We start from the raw sequence: 21,109 nt of genomic DNA on the forward strand, positions 1-21,109 counted from the left end.
CTTCCTCTAGAAAGTGAGTGGTGGCCACGCAGTGTGAACGTGTGTCAACTCCTAGAAACTTAGGAGGTGGGGACGGGGGCTTCTAACTACGCCTGCTCTGCGTGGGTCTAGGCAGATCGTCACGACAAGGAGAAATTTAGACAATCAGCACAGCGTCTTTCTTTTTAGCTGGACGCTTCACACAGTTCAGCCATCCCCCGGGCAACCTCCCACTGGAGGACGCCTTCCCGAGCGCGCGTGTTTACACTTTTTCCTAGACCGGGCGGAGAAAACAAGCGCTCGCGGACCCCGGGGGATTCCAAGCCGTTACTCCGCCCGTCGGGGTGGGGCCAGCGTAACGACCGAGTCTGCGCAATGGGGCCTGGCCGGTTCCAGAGCCCCGGCGCACTACAAATCCCAGAAGGCAACGCGCCGCGGGAACGAGCAGGCGGCCGCCTTACCTGGCTCGCGCTTATTCCTTCGCTACTACATTCTCCCCCGCCCCGGTCCCCGTCGGTGTCCTCTCCACAGTGAGAGGCTACTTTCTCTGGAGGCACATGAGGAGGTGCCTTAGTAACCTCGATCCCGCAGCTCTTTGCGCATCCGCTCTTTCTGCCTCTGTCCGAACTATGCCTGACTCCCTCACCGGAGTTGGGTAGCGGAGGCGAGGCCAGGAAGTCTTTGCCGGCCGAAGCCGGGGCAACCCCTTCGCACTTCCGCCTACCGGTCTCCGGAAGGTAGAGCGCACGCGCTCGCTGCGACTCCGGCGCGGCTGACTTCCGCTCCCACTGTGCTCTGCGAGCCGAATCATGGATCACACTGGTAAGGAGGCGGAGGCAGTGGGGGTCCCGGTTCCATGCCCCCCTTAGCCGGCCTGGGACGGGTCGCCCTGCGGGCAGAAGGGGTTACGCTCGCCTCACGACGCTGGGGTGTGGCAATGAGGAGAAAATCTCGTAGACCCCTTCCCGTGCCCGGCAGGGGCCTGCTGCTTCCCGGCCTAACCTCCGGTGCGGTACCTACCTCCACGGTGCCGGCAACCGCCGCTTCTTGCCTGGTTCTGCTGAGCTCTGAGCCGGGACGGTGGGCGGCGAAGGCCTTGTGGGAACGAGGAGAGCGCCGGTTCTTTTTTACTCAGCCCAGCTGTTCAGCCCTACGTTATCAGAACTGGCGGGTAGATTGCAGTCTCGGAGTCGGGGAAACCTCATTACGCTGGGAGTGGATGGACGAGAGTGGGTTGGAGGACTTCCTGCTGTTTCAGTCGACTTTGGGCGGGTGCTGCAGGGTGCACCTTCTGTCGTTGTGTCTCCGGTCCTTCATGGACTAGAGAGGTGAGAGAAGGGAGTCGGATATAGTTTTTGGAAATCAGACTTGGAGAGCTTTAAGTCCAAAGCACGCGCCGCACTTCGGCTGTGGTTCCTACTCATCCTCATTTGGGGGTATTCACAGAGAAGAGCTTAAAATCAAGACATTCTCGTCCTTCTCTCCAAGTAAGAGTGGCTCCACCTTTTGTTATATGTTTTTTTGACCTTTGCTTCTTTGTGGTTCTTGGATGTTGAGTGAGTGCACTTGGAGTTAGAAAGTGCTCCATACCGTTATATCGACCTTGTCAAAAGCAGAGAAAAAGGATTTTTTTTTCCCTTAAGTATTGATTGGGGTGTCCCTGCTCACAAAATACCTACTTAATTATATAGTTGTGTGTATATATTATTTATGCTAGATACATGCAGAAATCGTCAGGTCTGGAGAGGGAATGATGGAATGGTACAAAAAAAGGTGGACTGAGTCCCTGCCCTGATAGACCTTAGATTCTGTTGGGGAAGATAGGCAATAACACGTTTTGTTTGTTTGTTTCAACTAAATGTTTACAGATTATAATGAGTACTTTGAAGAAAATTTTAGGAAATTGCAGGGTTTCCAAGAAAGGTCTTTCTGGAAAGGTAACATATAAACTGAGTTCTGATGAATAGAAAAAAGCAGGTGGCAGAACATTTCCAGCAAGTACTAAAGCACTGAAGTAGAAAGATGTAGAGAAGGCCCGTCAGCTGCAACCTGATTATAGTCGGAGGGTAAGAGCCTTAAAATGAGATTGGAAAGAAAGGCAGCAGCCACTTGTTCAGAACATTGAAAACCATGGTAAACGTTTAAATTTTAAGTGACTTTGAAGCTGTTGAGCAGAAGTAGAGGAGGAGCATAATCTCTTTAAAAAATATAATAGGCTGTTTTATGGAGAATGGTATAAGAGAGGGGGTCAAGAGCAATGGAAAATAGCCAATTGAGGAGGTGATTGCAGTTGCGGTAGACCAGGATGGAAGCGTGGTTTGGTGAAAATAAAGGAGAATGGGCAGATTCAATAAATATTTTGGTGGTGGATTCAAACAGGTACGGATGGATTGGTTTGGAGATATGTGAGAGAAAGGAGAAATGCTGAGGTTTCTGGTTTGAGCAGCTGGATTGTGCCCATTACTGAGTTGGAAAACTTGGGAGAAAAAAAGTAGCTGCTGCTGCTGCTTTTTTTTTTTTTTTTTTTTTTTTTGAGTTAGGTTCTCACTCTGTTACCCAGGCTGGAGGGCAGTGGCACGATCACAGCTCACATCAGGCTTGTCCTCCTGGGCTCAGGCAGTCCTCCTGTCTCAGCCTTCAGAGCAGCTAGGACTACAGGCTACCATGCCTGGCTAATTTTTTTATTTTCTTGTAGAGACAAAGTCTTGCTACATTGCCCAGGCTGATCTCAAACTTCTGGGCTCAACTAATCATCCTGTCTCAGCCTCCCAAAGAGCTGGGATTACAGGCTTGAGCCACTGCTCTTGGCCTAGTCCTTTTTTTTTTTTTTTTTTTGGTAGAGGTGTGACAAGGGAATTTGGGAACAAGAGATTGGTCTTGGACCGCTAAATATGGGATACATATTAAGACATAGGAGAGGAAATGATAAGTGGAGATCAGAGGAAAGATCTCGACTGAAAATATATAAATATATATTTGGAAGTTAGTACCTTATAACTGGTGTTTTAAAGCATGAGGAGGATGAGATCACTTAAGGAGAGTGTGTTCAGAGGAGGAGAGAGCCTAAAACCAGGCTCCAGGAATTCCAGTATTTGGGAACTATAGAGTTGAAAACTCTGGGCTCTTGATGTTAAGATATGAAACGTTTAGCAAAATACTTTTCATTTGAGGCTATTACTGGAATTGGGAGTCAGATCCCCCCACAGTTTCGAGGCTATTGTGTGAGGATATCATAATATGGGTGAGTGTAAATAATATTTATTATCATAGTTCTTGAAGTTAAAATATTGTGTAAAGAGGTAAAGCTCATCCTAACATGAAAATGTTCACTTCTGAGCTGACCACTTTAAAAATTAGTTACCACTTTTCTTAGTACTAGCTAATCTATTCTTTTAATTTTTTAATGAGTCTCCTTGATGTTTCAGATTAGAAGACAGTATCAAATGCTGTCCATTGAAAGAAAATTACAAACTGCCAAGATTGAGATTTTCATGAAATTTCATAAATATGCATTTTATATCTGAATCACAGAGTGTTGGCAAATGAGAAAATGCCAGTTAGCTAGTTAATTGAAGACATCATGACAAGATAGGCATCTGAAAAGAATGATTTTAATATCAATTAAGCGACCTTTGGGAAAACTGGTGAAACCCTTGAACAATATGCAAAAATGACCAATTTTATGATCATGTTGAAACATTCAAATGTAAAAAATGAAAGTGTTCCAATAGAATTTAGCTGGAAAAATTACTTCCAGTTAACACTAGATTCATTCTCTGGTCATTTAAGAATTAAAACTTTTGTAACTATAAACTAAATTTTATAAAATAACTGTTGGTTCCTTTTATTTAAGATAAATCTTAAATCTTTTTCTTAAATTACATCATATGAAAACATTACTCCTTTTTAAAGTGAATTCACTTTAAGTGTCCAGTTGTCACTTTCTGTGAAATATCCAATAACATTTTGCTGCTATGGATCTTATTTTTTTTTTCTATATTCGAAAGGAAATTGTGTTCTTTTCTGATTCTTAATTAAAAGACAACAAAAAGCAGAAGACCCCAAGGAAACCCAGAATGTTAACCACTATTTAATGCTGTACTTGATCAACGTTTTTTTTTTTTCACCACCCACCCCTGAGCCCCTGGTTAACTTTTAATCTGTGATGCAAACAGCAAAGTGTTAAGGGACAGCAGGCTCTTGGAAGTTTGTAGGCTGTGCAAGCAACAGTAGAGGCCTTAATAGTTCAGGGTGATGGAAAAGGACTTGTAGTAATGAACTGTTGGTATTTTCATCATTCACAAAAGGTGGAAACCATTGAGTTTTTTTTTTGTTGTTGTGTTTTTTTTTGAGTTGGAGTCTCACTCTGTCACCCAGGCTAGAGTCCAGTGGCACACCCACAACTACCCCAGTGTTGATCTCCTGGGCTCAGGCGATCCTTCTGCCTCAGCCTTCCAAGTAGCCGGAACTACAGGTGCATGCTACCATGCCCGGCTAATTTTTGATTTATTGTAGAGACAGGGTCTCACCAAGTTCCCCGAGCTTGTCTTGAACCTGCGGGCTCAGGCAATCCACTCGCCTCAGCCTCCCAAAGTGCTGGGGTTTCAGGCTGAGCCACCGAGCCCAGCCCATTGAGATCTTTTATATATGAAGGACGATATTGATTTGTTCAACTATCTGCCTACAACAACTTGCTTTTAATTCGTTGGAAAGCCAGGAATACTTTTTTGAGCAAGGAAAAAAAAAACATTCTGTCCTATTTCTTTTGACCGTTGCATTACTTGTAAGTACTTTTACATAGATAAGCAACTATAGTGAAAACAGATGAAATACATTTATCAACTTGTTAGTCCATCCAGTGAAATGTTGGAAGTTGATCAAGTAGGACTTATCCTAACTCAAGATTTTAGCTATGATTTTCCCATGATTTTTTTTTTTTTGAGGATTAGCTGTTACAAGAGTAGAAAGTAGACTAAAAGAAATTTAAAATAATCATTAAGAACACATTTTGAATTTTGTTTTACATATTGTTCAGCAAAAGTACAAATGAATGTAAATGTGGCATGTCTGTGTTCCTTGTAAGCCTTGGAGGTCTTTAACTTACTACTTCCTAATTTGACTCTACTGAATTGAATGTGGACAGTTCAGCTATCTATCTTGATTATAATATTTCTTGCAGGGGCATTTACACAAACTTGCTTAATAATTTGTCATGTTTAAGATATTACAGTTTTAAAAAACCATGTTATTGTCTTTTCTTATTTTAGAGCATTTTCCTTTTTGTCTTTAGGTAAAGTTGGGTACTTTCTGTTTTAGTATATCACTTAGTATATTGTACTTGAAAAAAGGTAATTCTTAAGCTTTAAATGGAATCAGTTCTATGAAATAATGCTCTTATTAATCATGGAACAAAAGCTAATTTATTTTATAAATAATAATAAGCAAAGACTTCAGGGACTAGAAAGTGTCAGTCGTTGAGACCTCGTTGAAGTGCAGAAATCTTGCATTCTCTTAAACTGCAATTTTTCCTTACAGTGTTGATGAAGAATAACTCGGTCACATGTATATCTCTAGAAATGTTATAGCACATATATGTCATTGCATGTTTCTACTGCTAAATGGTTTAATAATTTTTATATATTCCTGATTGTGTTTTAGAGTAACTATCTAATACTTAAAGGAATAATCACCTTCCTTAAAACTAACTTCATTTTCAAATGCATTATTTAATTTTGCCTTAATCGGTGTTAGTTTTATGTTTCCAGTTTTATTGGTTGTCTTGATGTACGTTCAGCTTATAAATGTACTGAGTGCCTATTACATGCTTGATGATCAGACATGGTGATAGAGATAGTTTTGTTTCTTTTTCTTCTTACTCTTTTTCTTTAAAATCTCTTACAGTTGTTTCAAGACAGTGCTTCTTATCTTGGATTTATGAATGGTTTTATGTTTGTGTACACTCTTCTGGAATTATAGAAAATTTTATTGGCCATTTCTGGGAAGAGGTTCTATAACTTATCAATTTCTTAATGACTTTCATGACTCAAAAAGAGTTAAAAAGCATTACCTTAAGGTTTATCTGACATAGAGAAAATTAGCAAATAAACATAACAGTAAATTTAAAATCAGAACTCATATCTTTCACCATGTTGGGTATATTGTCTTAATTCCTGTAGCAGAATAATTTTCAAAAAGAAAATCTAAAAGAAATTACAACTTTTTTTCTAACATAGACAATGAGTTACAAGGCACTAATAGTTCTGGATCGTTGGGTGGTCTTGATGTTCGCAGACGAATTCCTATAAAGCTCATCTCCAAACAAGCAAACAAAGCCAAACCTGCACCTCGAACTCAAAGGACTCTAAACAGGATGCCTGCCAAGGCTCCACCTGGTGATGAAGGTAATTCGTTTAAACTAATAGGTCCAACAGTCTTTTATCTCATTGCACAAGATAATCTGTGTGGTCTTATTTAGTTACAGCTACCTTTTTTTATCTTACATACACTGTGTTCATTCTTAAACCTTTTTGTTTGGCTTCTCATTTTGGCATGTTGCACTTTTCCTTTATACTTGTTTTTGGTTTGATTTATTTTGTTGTTGAAAGTAACACTCATTGTTGACTTTTTAAAAATCTAAACAAAATTGCAGAAAATGTAACAATAAAAGTAAAACTTGCTCCTCTTTCTCCACAATTTTTTTCTCCAAAGATAATCCCTCTTAGGATTTTTAAGTATAGAAGTCTGAATTCTTATGTCTAATTGCCTTTTTTCATGTAATGTACATTTAAGACTTGGCTTTATCAATATGTACAAATGTACCTCATAAAAATAGGTTTAAGTATTTTATTTATGGATATACCATAACTTATTTAATAGTTTTTTTAGTTTTTTGCTGTTACAAAAAGTGTTACAGTCAGTATCCTTGTATAAATTTTGCTGTTACAAAAAGTGTTGCAGTCAGTATCCTTTGCACAAATTTTGACATTGTAAAACTTGATGGATATTGTGCATTTTAGGATTTGACAGATACTGTCAGATTGCTCTTCTAAAAAAAGGTGTGTTAATATATACTCCCACACACCAATACTGAGTACTAGTAACATTTTAAAATTTTTGTCTTGATACACATGTCTTTAATTATGAGTGAGTTTTTATGCCTTTTAAATAGTATTGGTCATTTCTTTTACCTAGGATCCTTCTGTTCATATCTTTTTCCCATTTTTATATTTGATTGTCTCTCTCTGATTTTCCTGAGTTCTCTTGAAAATTAATATAATTGGCTTTTTGTTATATATGAGGAGTGACCCAAAAAAACCCAGAATAATCTTTTGGAGAGTGGGCCCCTGATAGGACAGGCTTTCTCTGGTGGGTGAGTGTTCTAGGAACCTATTGGCATCAATGTATCAGCTAGCATTGTTGTGAGAGGCTGTGTTCAGCTTCATTGAATTTTTTTTTTAAGATTCTTTCAACATGTTTGCCCATTTGTGATGGGTGATTTATGAGCACACCTGCCCACAGTGCACTGAGTGTTAAGCAGTTTTTGACCAAAAACAGCGTGACTCCCATACCCTCCCTATTCACCTGATCTCACCCCAAGTGACTTTTGATAGGTATATTGCATCAAGTGGAGAGTACTTTGAAGGTGACTGAAGTTTAAACATGTAAGAATACATGTACAATTTAAAATAAATTTTGGGCTTTTTTGGGTACCCCCTTGTGTATATTCCCCATTTGTCTTTTGTGTATAAAATTTTTATTGTTGAGAAGCTTAAAGATTCTGTGTCGTCTGATATCCAGTCTTTGCTGCTATGATGTCAGGATAAATAAAGTTTTATTGGAATACAGCCATGCCCACTCATTTAAGTGTTATTTATGATGGCTTTCACACACTAATGGTAGAGTTGAGTCATTATAATTGAGACCATATGGCCCACAAAGCCTAAAATATTTACTCTCTGACCTTTACAGAAAAAAATCGCTGACACTACTTTGGAACATTTAGGGATATGTATTTGGTTATTAAAAACAAAAGTGGGATCTGGCTTTATTTTTTCTTCAACACAGCCATTCTCCCAACCCTCAAATAATTTGTCTTTTCCTTGCTGAATAGGAATCCCGCTATTGTCATATATGTATTAAAGTTCTAAAAGTGTTTGTGTATTTCTAGAATTTCTCTTTTATTCCAGCAGTTTGTGTACAGTCTCTTTTTTAGAATCATACTGCTTTAATTATCCCTTATATTATGGCTTCTTTTACTGTAGGGTTTCTCTCCCCATCTAAACAAGTATATTTGAAGTCAAAACGTTATAAGCCATGGTAATAACGATCTAGGGCAGCTTCTGCACCACTTGTAATTTAGCAGCACCTCCCCTTTGACTTTTTTAAAAATAATTTTTAAAAAACTACACCATAACATACAAGTACATTCTTATTCTCTCTCTCTCTGTCTCTCGTCTCTCTTGTCTCTCGTCTCTCTCGTCTCTCTCGTCTCTCTCGTCTCTCTCCTCTCTCTCCTCTCTCTCCTCTCTCTCCTCTCTCTCCTCTCTCTCCTCTCTCTCCTCTCTCTCTCGCGCGCTCTCTCTCTCTCTCTCTCTCTTTTTGTGGGGATCACTCTCTTGAGTAGCTGGGACTGCAGGCACACACACCACACCTGGCTAATTTTTTTGTAGATACAGGGTCTTGCTGTGTTGTCCAGCCTGGTCTCAAACTCCTGCACTCAAGCAATCCTCCTGTCTCGGCATCCCAAAGCACTGGGAATACAGGCATAAGCCACTACACCTGGTCTAATTCCACTCTTAATAGAGCAAATTGAAGCTGAAAATAATTATTGGATACTTTAGATTCATCTGTTTGGAGTTTAAAAATCGATTTTTTTTTCCTAGGCGTTGATCAAAGAGTTTAATGATGGGAGTATTGGGTGAACTACCCTGAAAAATTATAATGTGCTCCTGATTTCCTTTGGTTGTTGTTCTTAAAAATTTTCTGGATTTGAAAAATTTATTTTCCTATTTTGAATTTTAGATAATATCAGCTTTTATAAGATATAAGTGGGCCATACAGTAGTGTAGGAATGCTCAGGTGTAAGTTCAAGAGCACCCTGACTTTGAACTATACATTTGTTTTGGAGATAGTTAAATAGCAGTACACTGGAATGTCTGTCAGCTTCAAAAATTCTTGCATCGCTATTTGTATGTGAGTATGTCTGTGTATGTCTGTGTACAGGTGCTGTAATTTAGCCATGTGGGTAAAGTTAAAACTTGTGTGCTTGGCTACTCTGTTTACCAGTTCTAGGGCCAAAAGAGTCGTGAGAAGCCTGGCACCTTGGAGGGATATATTTGTCTTCTCAGCTTTACTTTAGGTAATTGGATTCTACCTAGAATTCCCATCAGACTGTTCATTGGTTTTCTGTTCTTTTATAAAATGAGAGGATTTAAGAGGATTGCCAATTAGGCTGGAGAAATTGAGCCTATCTGATATTCATATTGTCTTTAAGTTTATTGATATTGATACAGCAGTATAAAGAGAGGATACGTTAAAAAGATATGGCTCCTGCTGTTTGATTGATTAACCAGGGAGAGGATGAAGTATGAATATATTGATCGTTGATGTTTCTAAAATCATACTCACTTTAGGGCTGAAGAAGAACATGCCTGATTTATTAAGTCATGAGAAGAATGTCTTTGTTTTTATTATATTCTTTTGGCAACAAAATCAGTCTCTTGCAGCATGATGACACTTTTGTGGACAGACTAGAATAAATGGTGATCAGTAACTTAAATTTGTACAAGCATGATGATGATGGTAATCAGTAAAGTTTTATACTAGAAATAGTCTGGTGACATGAAAGAGCACTTAAATGGGAGTCAGGAGATCTGAGGTCTGTTCCTGGCTTTGCCACTAATCTGTATGTTGAGTTATTGAGGGTTTCCATTTAGTACTATTCTCATGTAAGAAATAAAAGAGTTGGACTAGATTATCAAGATCACTTCTAGCTGATTTTTAAAACTAGTCTTGATTTTCTAGTTCTTAGAAAAACTTTGAAAGGCATCAGATGGGCTTTTCTGTGAATAGGCCTATTTTGCCATTGTACATGTACTTCTAAAATGAAATTTGAAATTTAAAAAGTTAACGGGTAACACTTTTTTTTCTCAGAAGGATTTGATTATAATGAAGAAGAACGGTATGACTGTAAAGGGGGAGAACATTTTGGAAATCAGCGAAGATTTCCTGGACACCTTTTTTGGGACTTTCAGGTATACTAAAAATGAAAAATTTTATTAGATTAAGTACTTAAAAATGTTTTATTGGAGCAATGCAAAATACATAAGGAATGTATGAACTTTTTTTATAGCTATGATTTTCAGCACACAAAAACCATTTGTTTATTAAAGCCCTATTTCTAAAAATAATTTGAAGTAATTTTCAGAAAAATCAATAACCATTAACACAATTTAAGAAGGAAAACAGACTAATGGTAGCATAGCTAATGGTGGGGAATATGTGGGAATGATACCAAGAAACTTCTGTTTCTAATGGTCTAAACAAGTTTTATAGACTACTAACCAATTCATTATGTAAATGATAGATAATTCTTTAGAATTGCCTAAGAAGGAAATTTTAATTATATCATTTCAACAGATAAACATCTTAGGTGAAAAGGATGATACACCAGTTCATTTTTGTGACAAATGTGGATTGCCTATTAAAATCTATGGGCGAATGGTAAGTATAATTAAATAAAATTTTGCTTTTTGTAAATGCAAGCATTTGCATAGAGGTAGGATTCTGAAATTTAAGTAGATAGGTTCATCACTGTTTAATGACTAAGTCTGACATTTTAAATAAGTATGAAAAACAAAGAAGGTACTAGAATACTATGAAATAGTTTGACACATTCTTGAATTCTTGTAAAATATTACTTTATTAATTAAGGACACTAACTTCTGGAAATGAAATAATTTCTTTGGGCTATTTGATACCAGTTAGTTTAGATTTATTCTAGCTTATCAAGGAAAAAATTTTTTTTTAATGAACAGAACAGAATAAAATTAGTATTCATTTCTGAAGGTCACAATTTTTTATATAAAGCTGAATTAATAAATAAGTTTTTTTCTGAGGTTCAGAGAAAAATTGTACAACCCTAATTGTAATTTTATAGTAATATCAATGTTCTTCTCTCTAGAAAAGATAGTTTTGCATTTGTATTGAAAAAAATTGAATTCAATAATATATCTTTAATGATGAGGGCATGGATTATGAACTGTTGCTGTTGCTTTGCTGTATATTATAGCAAAGTGATGGCAAAGGGCTGTAAATTTAAAAATGTGGTTCTTACATTATTTTACTATATCCTTCTAATTTTAGATTTTTATGAGTTTGTTAACTTGAGACTACTAGGCGAAAATACTACTTACATTAAATTTGAGGGATACTTGTTATTTTACTGCTTTGGAATAGTTTCAGGAGAAACAGGATAAGATAAAATATAATTACAGTATTCTTCAAGCGCTTTTAACCTTCAGGGACCATAGGTGAAATTTGTAGGGTTTAACACCTCCAGAAAGTGTAAGCAAACGTGCATGTATACATGTATTGGGAAAAGGGCCAAAGTGTTTGTTACATTCTCAGAAGGCATTGTGATTGAAAAAAAATTATTATTTTTATTTAATTAGTATTTAATGTTCATTTTTAACAAATAGTGCTCATGTGCTTTCTTTGTATAGATCAGTATGCTTACTGTTGTTTTTTTATGGAAATACTTTAAATTCTAGTATGCTTAACTATAATATGTCTTTATTCACAGATTCCATGCAAGCATGTTTTTTGCTATGACTGTGCTATATTACATGAAAAAAAGGGAGATAAGATGTGTCCAGGGTAAGATAAAATCATTACATTTTTAGATGTTAAAATTTATAGTGTAATGATTTGTACATTGGTTTAAAGGTCAGGGGATGATGTAAACCAGACAGGAGATTAAATGTATGGCTAATCTTTTCCTGTGAGCCCAGAGTTGGCGTTAGCCTTCTCTTTAATTCAGGGCTAGGTAACTGCTATCAGTCAATCCAAATTCATCAGAATGAAGAAATCTATTTGCCATCATAGAATTAGTATTACAAACCAAAAACAGTTCTTTTTTTTTTTTTTGATGCAATACTAGAGAAGTATTATGGTGTATTGATTGAGAGCAGAGACTCTGGAATTAGAATTCCTGGGTTCAGATATCTGTTCTGCCTTTTATTAGGTGTCTGACTGACATTGTTTCTTTATTTGTAAAATGGGGCTGATAATAGTACTGACTTCCTTGGGTTACTTTTAGGATTAAATGAGGTTTGTTTTATATACACACACACATACACGTACATACACACATACATATATAGTAAGCACTATAAAATTATAAGCTCTTGTTTATTATCTTCAAATCTGATTATTATGTCTTAAATGTATCTTGAATGTCATCATCAAATAGACTCAAACAAGTTATTAAAAACTGGCTCTGTCTGCGGCCATACCACCCTGAATGTGCCTAGTCTCATCTAAAAACTAGATCTGTTTTGGAATGGTCTTGAAGAGACCAGAATAAACTAGGAATTTTTATATCAATTTGGAAGCCTTGATAAGGAAGGCTTAAGAAAGTCTGAGAGCCAGGTGCAGTGGTTCATGCCTATAATCCCAACACTTGGGAGACTGAGGTGGGACGATTGCTTGAGCTCAGGAGTTTGAGACAAGCCTGGGCAACAAAATGAGACCTTGTCTCTACAGAAATAAAAAAATTAGCCAGGTGTGGTGGCATGTGCCTGTAGTCCCAGCTACTCAGGAGGCTGAAGTAGGAGGACCACGTGAGCCCAGGAGTTTGCGGCTGTGGTAAGCTGTGATCATGTGATCACTCCAGCCTGGGCAATGGTGAAACCCTGACTCAAAATATTAAAAAAAAAAGTCGAAAGGCTGTGAGAGAAACTTCTTGCAACAGCTGTAGACTTGCTAGATTTTGTATAACCTATGCTTGTAACTACCCCAAGATTTGTATTTTTGATTGATTAACAAATCTGTGGACAATTGTAAGAGATGATTCTCTTTTCCCTTTTATGAGACAGGAAAACTGGCAACACCAGGAGAGAAAGGGATGATTAATTGACAACCCGGTTGCAACTAATTCTCTAAGCATGTTTTTATTAGCTTTTTATTTATTTATTTATTTATTTATTTATTTATTTATTTATTTATGTATTTGGTTAGAGATGGCATCTTGCTTTGTTGCCCAGGCTGGAGTGCAATGGTCCAATAATGGCATACTTCAACCTTGAACTCTTGGGTTCAAGCGATCCTCCTACCTCAGCCTACCGAGTAGTTAGTACTACAGGTGCATACCACCATGCCCTGCTAATTTTTTCACTTTTTGTATGGGTGAGGTATTGCTATTTGCTCAGTCTGTCCTCAAACTCCTTGCCTCAAAATGATGAGATTACAGGTGTTGGCCACTGCACCTGACCTTATTGGCTTTTTAAAGCAACAGATTATAAGATTTGCACTGAGTTTTTAAAAAGTTTATTCTGTAGAATTATAATTCAGAAGAGTTGTGAAATTAGGAATATATAATTTGGTGGGGGTTTTTTGTTTGTTTATTTTGTTTATTTTTCTTGTTGAGTTGGTGGTTTCACTGTGTCACTCCGTAGCACAATCATGGCTCACTGGAGTCTCAATCTCCTGGGCTCAGTTGATTCTTGCACCTTAACCTCCTGAGTAGCTGGGACTACAGATGTGCATCACTATGCCCTACTAATTTAAAAAATTTTTTTAATGATGAGGTTTTGCTGTATTGCCTAGGCTGATCTCAAACTTCCGGCGTCAAGCAGTCCTCTGACCTTGACTTCCCAAAGTGCTAGGATTACAGACGTGAGCCACCACACCCAGACTGTCACTTGTTTTTTGGGTGTTTTCTTTCATGCCTAATTTTCCAACGTGGTTTGTATTAACATTAAATTATGTAGCAAATTTGATTACCTCAATGGGATAAAGAATTTCAGAGGTAATAAAACATATAGAACAGTGGCCCTCAACCCTTTTGGCATCGGGGACCTGTTTCACGGAGGACAGTTTTTCCATGGAGGACCATGGGGGTGGGAGGAGGCAACATGCAGTCAAACCTCACTGCTAATCACCACCCAGTTCCACATCAGATAGTCAGGCATAAGATTCTCATGAGGAGGCACAACCTAGATCCCTAGCATGCGCAGTTTGCTATAGAGTTCGGGCTCCTATGAGAATCTAATGCCGCTGCTGATTTGGCAGAAGGCCTTGCGCCTCCCCACCTTGCTGTGCAGCTGGGTTGCTGACAGGCCACTGACCCGTTGGGAACCCCTGATGTATGGGATTTTAAAAGGTTTTCTAGACTGGATGTGGTGGTTCACTCCTGTAATTTCAGCACTTAGAGAGGCCGGGGCATGAGGATTGCATGAGCCCAAGAGTTTGAGACCAGTCTAGGCAACACAGTGAGACCTTGTCTCTACAAAAAAAAAAAAAAAAGCAAAACACCAAAAAAATTAGCCGGGCATGTACATGTAGTCCTAGCTACTAGGAAGTTTGAGACAGGAGGATCACTTGAGCCCAGGAGGTTGAGTGTCACTGCACTCTAGCCTTGGCAATAGTGAGATCTTGTCTTTTAAAAAGGTTTCCTGTTTTATATGTTTTTAATGTTCATGTTTAAGAGAAAATTTATTTTTCAAGGTGCTAAATGTAACTCCAGTAAACACTTCACTAAGTGGTCCTTAGCTATTTTAGGACAGAAGCTTACCTGGATTAACAGACCCAGAAACAGCAACCAGAGTTGTAAATATTATTTAATACTATTTTTAAGCATCACCCCAAAGAAAGTGCCTCACATTCTGTTAACATGGAGATATTTCTGAGTTTACAGGCAATTAGAAACAAAAACAAGAAGTTTACAAAATGACTCTAAAGGAAAGCATAATAATATCAATAAAGACTGTCAGTCTTATAGTAAAGAGGGAAAAATAGATACGAATCAAAATCAAGAGTATAGAGGCATTTAGTAGAGGAACAAATGACCTAGCACGCATATTCAGTGATAATAGCTTATATTTACGTCGTGCTTAACTGGTAATTAAATACTGTCACTTTCATTGTTTCATTTGATCTTAAGAGTACACTTTTGACTGGGCTCGGTGGCTCAGCCTGTAATCCCAGCACTTTGGGAGGCCAAGACGAGTGGATTATCTGAGCCTACAGGTTCGAGACCAGCCTGGGCAATTTAGCAAGAACTCGTCTCTACAATTAAAAAAACAAAAAGAATACTCTTTTAAGTAAGGTGAACTAATAAGTATAGAAACATCGTGAGTTAGGTAGTTATTTTAACCCCATTTTACAAATGAAGAAACAAACTCAAAATGCTTAAGTGACTTCTCCAAGTTACAGAGATCCCAGATCTCAAGATTCCTAGTTCAGTCTTCTTTCCACTACGTCAAAAAGACTTTATAGGCCAGAGTGGATTAAATATACTGAAATGAAGAATGGTTATAATTTTGACTTTTTGAGTCATTAAGAAAGTGTTAAGTTCACAACTTAGAAAGTCAGGAAAGTATGATTCTTAGTAGTAATTTATCTGAAAATTCAGAAAAAAACTCTTCCCTTATGGGATCCTGATAGTTAGGGCTTGAATTTGTATTGTTTATGTTGTTTAATGTTGAGAAACTTGATGATTAAGTTGATCTTACTCATTGTTGTACTCCTTGCAGTGTCTTCTACTTAGTGTCTTCCACTTAGTATTATTCGCTCAAAAAATACTAACCAAATTTCCTCAGTAAAACTGTAGAAGTTTGAATTCCATGATTGTAAGTAATCCTTTGGTTTGTCCTTTCTGGAATTTTTTTGCAAATGGATGCAAAGCATAGAATTGTTTGAGAAAATTAGGTAAATTCTAGGTCTCAAGAAGAATAAGATCTCTTCTTAAAACATATTGTTTGGTATTAAGAGTTCTGAGCTTGACAGAAATGCTGATGCTTAATGGCTAATAGATAGCAAAGTGGGAAGTTAAAGGTTCACATGGAGTCATTACAACTTTTAATTGTGAACTTTGACTATGTTTTACATAATGAAATTTTAAAAATAGGCATATTTTTGGAAATTAGTGCGTTGTTCTTTATATTCTCTTTTTAGTAAATCGGTGTTTTTCCCCTTCTAATTTAGCTGTAGTGATCCTGTGCAGCGAATTGAGCAGTGTACACGAGGTTCTCTCTTCATGTGTAGCATTGTTCAAGGGTGCAAGAGAACATACTTGTCTCAGAGAGACTTACAGGCTCATATCAACCATCGCCATATGAGAGCTGGAAAACCTGTCACCCGTGCTTCACTTGAAAATGTTCATCCTCCTATTGCCCCACCACCAGCTGAAATCCCCGATCGTTTTATAATGCCACCAGACAAGCACCACATGAGCCATATTCCGCCAAAGCAGCACATCATGATGCCACCACCTCCTCTGCAACATGTGCCACATGAGCACTATAATCAGCCACATGAGGATATTCGTGCTCCTCCCGCAGAATTGTCCATGGCTCCACCTCCACCTCGTTCGGTCAGTCAGGAAACCTTTCGTATTTCAACAAGAAAACACAGCAATTTAATAACTGTCCCTATTCAGGATGACTCCAGTTCAGGTGCTAGAGAACCACCACCTCCTGCCCCAGCACCTGCTCACCATCATCCTGAATATCAGGGTCAACCAGTGGTATCTCACCCTCATCATATTATGCCTCCACAGCAACATTATGCACCACCCCCACCTCCTCCTCCACCAATAAGCCATCCAATGCCACATCCTCCCCAGGCCGCAGGTACTCCTCACTTGGTATATAGCCAAGCTCCACCTCCACCAATGACCTCTGCTCCACCACCAATAACCCCTCCCCCTGGACATATTATTGCCCAGATGCCACCTTATATGAATCATCCTCCTCCAGGACCTCCCCCACCTCAACATGGTGGTCCACCTGTAACTGCACCCCCTCCTCACCATTATAATCCTAACTCTTTACCCCAGTTCACTGAAGATCAAGGAACTCTGAGCCCTCCATTTACACAACCAGGGGGAATGAGTCCTGGTATATGGCCTGCACCAAGAGGGCCACCTCCTCCTCCACGAATGCAGGGTCCGCCTTCTCAAACCCCACTTCCTGGACCACATCATCCAGATCAGACAAGATATAGACCGTATTACCAATGATAAGTATTTTGAACTGAAGATATGATGAGGAAGAAAACTTATGTATAGTCAATCTTGCAATTAAGCTTTGACTGTCTTGAGAAGGAGAAGTACCTCTAACTGAGGTGGCTGTAAAACACATAGGGTCTTTCTTGGCTCTTAGAATGGTTTTAAATCTTGACCTTAGGAATGATTTCAAGTACTATACTGTAGTGCAGATAAGTGGCTCAGTTGAGCACAGCTATATTTTAACAGCCTTGTTCCCCTAGTGTGGTAAATTGACCCAGAGGTGACCATTTGTAAAAAATTTGAAAAAAATCTTCATTGTTCCACTTTCAAAAGTATTGCTTTTGTTAAACCCAATGTTTAGTTTTTCTTGTGATAAATTTTGTTAACCTGTGTAAAAGAATTAAATTTCAATATGGTTGTAAAAATGCTATTTTTATGTGAATTTAAGTGCAGTCACATGCTGTTTTTAAAAACCATATGTTTTACCACTAATTTCCCAATGTTACAATAAAATTCTAAAAGTAAAAATCTACTAGAATTTGCTGTAAGGCAGACTGTTAAATGATAGAGAGTTATTTCACATTTTAGGCACTGAAATTTTGAGGTATAGTAAGTATATGATGCACTTCACTTGGATGCCTTTTCATTTCTAGGCAGCCTCAGGAGCACCAAAATACATTGGAATTCCAGGACTAGCTGTATTTATGTTTGTGATAATTAATTAAAAAGCATTACTAATTATTTGGGAAGATATGGCCAAAGTAATCAGCTCCACAGGCTTCAAGCTGGTGGGGGATGCTGTTACTCATTAATGCTTTTTTTACTGAATAGTTGGAATCACATCATGCACCACATATATTAATCTTAAGTAACATTATTTTATAGAACTGTTTAAATGGTGTTATTTAGATGAAATGTGTTCTACTCTTCTTTGTCTTAAAGTAAATATTTAGGTCTGAATAGACGTTATGTAATTCCTCATTTCATGGTAGAGTTGGATCCTGTGTTTAAGTGGGTTCTTGTTAGATTTTAAACCACAATTTGAATGCCATGGAGGAATTTGAATAATGTATTAATGAAGGACACATTCCTGTAATCACAGACTTGCATTTGCTCAGGTTTCATTGCTGTATGGTAAGGGTTTTTCCTCTAACTTGAAACTTAAAAACTCTTATTTCCTATTCCTTTTGTTGGTAAAGCAGTCTAAATTTGAAACATTTTAACAAGTCAACAGTGAAGACAACCAGATAATTTTGTATTGGAGAAGAGAAAAGTAATGGCGAAATTGTGAATTTCAGTGCTTTATACGGTGCCTTTAGAGTCAGCTTTTGCTTTATAGGGGCTTGTTGCAGTCCAGCTAAGATGACCACTTACAGTTTATACAGAACTCTTATGTATAAATCAACATTCTTAGGATATTATGATATATCCTTTGAATAAATCCCTGTGAAGTTTTTCCTCCTCCTAAAATGGTGCATAATAGAACATGAAATGTAGTATGCAGATTTCATTTATTAGATAGTTTGTAGTGTATACATTTAGAACATATTCTCTTTACCATTTTATTCTGTCAGGTACAGGTAAATTCTCATCTTGGATGGTCAGATGCAAAATCATTTCTGAACTTAGAGCAGAAGTTAGAATATAATGGCCACTTCAGTCTTGACTGGCCCAAAATAACTAATACATTTTCTTCTTTTAAGTTATGCAAGCAATTTTTTACACTTAGTAGTTTGAAAGTCCAGTGTTAATGCAATATTTCTAGTGAGAAATGCTTGTTATTAAAAGCATGGGAGTGAAGTAGTGTGAAATGTTGGTGGTGAGTGCTTCTATCATATTACCGTGGGTACTTGGACTGGTGCAAACTTGATTCCTTTTTATGTCCCTATTTAGGAACCGTTAAAATATTACTGTTAAAAATCTAAACCATTCTGTGTTTCATGTAATAAGGAAATAGCCAAATTCACTTTAAAGTTTCTCAACTATGAAGAGCTCTCCTGCTTTATTGAAATTCACTAGAGTTAAATGTGGTAAGAAACCACTTAGCCTATGTATTGGACAAAAAAAAAAAAAAATCGGTATTGTGATAAAATTTCACATTAAGAGAATTGTAGGCTTTTGAAAATTGATTATTTTCAACTAGGTTTAAGAACTATATGTTATGCAGGGAGACAGATCAGATGAATGTCTTGTAGCAGACAAAATTTTTAAATGGTGTTAAACTTGAATTCATCAACTAATTGTTTGAATGAGGGTGGGTGGGTAGAAAGATAACAAAAGTACTGTTAGTGTTTCTTTCACTAAAGAAAAAGATGTGAATCCCAGCCTTATTTCAGGGAAGCTTTTGAAGCTATGATGGACATAAGTCTAAATTAAATGTGTGTATGTTTCATTATATTGCTTTGAAGACTACTGAGGTGGCAGTTTAATTCTTAAAAACAATAAAATGGAAGCATAAATACTATTTTGCCTAGAGTTTTTACGTAAAGATGACACATTTGGGAGAATGGAATTTTCCATGTTTATGTTGGTACAGCTTTCTACAGTAAAATCAGATTCACTTTTTAAAAGATTGAAAACCAGCAAGTTGAATGTTTCTTCAGTGACATGTTTGTTCAGAGTATAATATAGTATTTGGGGAAAGATCCATTTAAAGACTATATGAAACTATATCCATTTTGCCCTATAAAAACCACTTGCTCAAAATTACTGTGTAAATGCTAATTATATACCACTGAAAGATAAGTGGAAAATAATGTTTGAACATATTTTTTAAACTCACAGTGACTATTGTCTGTCTGAAGTACACAGAACTGCTTTAGGCTTTGTCCTGACTAATATATAGGAAGAATACCATTTATAAATCTTTTTAGAAAAGTACTACAGGTTTGTCCTTCATAAACTTTGGGAAAATGCCCTATAAGTACATTTTAAAAAGCATGAGTACTCAAAGACATTTATTAGGTTAACCATCAAGTTAGTATGTTGACATTAAATGAAGTTTGACATAATCATACTGTAAATATACCATATTCTGATTGAAGTGGATTAATTTTCTTCACTGGTTTATAACATTTGTTAACTAACTATAGCCTAGAAACCAGAGTTATTACAGTATATGCACAATCTAATAAAGCAATATCAGATATACTAGGCTTAAAGGGAAGTGGAGGTAAGCCAGGTAGAATACTTAGTAGTGATACATACTAATAAAAACTTTTGTTGGGTGGAGACAGGTTCTGCTGTCTTGCCCAGGTTGGTTCTAACTCCTGGCCTCAAACCATCCACCTCCACTTTCCAAAGTGCTAGGGTTACCGAAGGAAGCCATTGTGCCTATCTTGGCTTTGATTTTCAGATATCTTGGTGGTTTGTGCCCCTTTAATGTTCTATCATTGAGATAAAAAGTTTTGAGGCAGAATTTTAAAAATAATACTTTAATATTAAAGTTTAATTTTCCCATATCCCCTATCTTTAAAAATTGTGCATTTTTAGGCACTACAAAATCATAGGATTGAAACAAACAAGTAGGGTTCTCACACTTGGGTAGGCCCATCTTTTTAAAAAATTATTTAAAAATGTTATGCTGTTTTATTCTATGATCTAAGAATATCCCCTTCCTTTTCTAAGTAGTTGTAAGCAGCAACTTTCATATTGCGTTTAAGTGCTTTTCCTATTACTCTGCCTTTAAAATTGTTCTCCCTTTGCCTTTCCTTCAGATTGAAAAATCCTGCTCCCTCTCGCTTTTCTTCATGTTACTTTCAAAACCTTAAATTATTGACCAGGCACGGTGGCTCACACCTGCAATCCCAGCACTTTGGGAGGCTGAGGCAGGAGTTCGAGACCAGCCCTGGAAACGGCAAAACCTTGTCTCTACAAAAAATAAAAAAATTAGCCGGGCGT

At 37.4% G+C, this 21,109-nt stretch overlaps 1 protein-coding gene across 3 annotated transcripts; it reads left to right on the forward strand.

Moving 5' to 3' along the window:
* The first annotated feature begins 305 nt into the window (after positions 1-305).
* Positions 306-19,673, forward strand: CBLL1 (Cbl proto-oncogene like 1). Of its 3 annotated transcripts, none has more exons than XM_008052504.2 (6): positions 306-801; positions 6,213-6,380; positions 10,132-10,232; positions 10,618-10,701; positions 11,783-11,856; positions 16,186-19,673. In XM_008052504.2, exons 1-6 carry the CDS (start codon positions 789-791, stop codon positions 17,219-17,221), a joined length of 1,476 nt encoding a protein of 491 aa, XP_008050695.1. In that variant the 5' UTR covers positions 306-788; the 3' UTR covers positions 17,222-19,673. The 3 variants fall into 3 exon arrangements, with proteins under 3 accessions (XP_008050695.1, XP_021565407.1, XP_021565406.1); XM_021709732.1 differs by having other exon boundaries at positions 16,192-19,673; XM_021709731.1 differs by having other exon boundaries at positions 10,135-10,232.
* Positions 19,674-21,109: the final 1,436 nt, after the last annotated feature.

Source organism: Carlito syrichta, unplaced genomic scaffold, assembly GCF_000164805.1.
Source record: "Carlito syrichta isolate Samal-C Ts95f unplaced genomic scaffold, Tarsius_syrichta-2.0.1 Scaffold279535, whole genome shotgun sequence".
Classification (NCBI taxonomy): Eukaryota; Metazoa; Chordata; class Mammalia; order Primates; family Tarsiidae; genus Carlito; species Carlito syrichta.

Coding starts and splice junctions, on each gene's coding strand:
- CBLL1 (XM_008052504.2), top strand. Junction 10,233..10,617: donor ACCTTTTTTGGGACTTTCAG/GTATACTAAAAA, acceptor TCATTTCAACAG/ATAAACATCTTAGGTGAAAA. Junction 10,702..11,782: donor TTAAAATCTATGGGCGAATG/GTAAGTATAATT, acceptor CTTTATTCACAG/ATTCCATGCAAGCATGTTTT.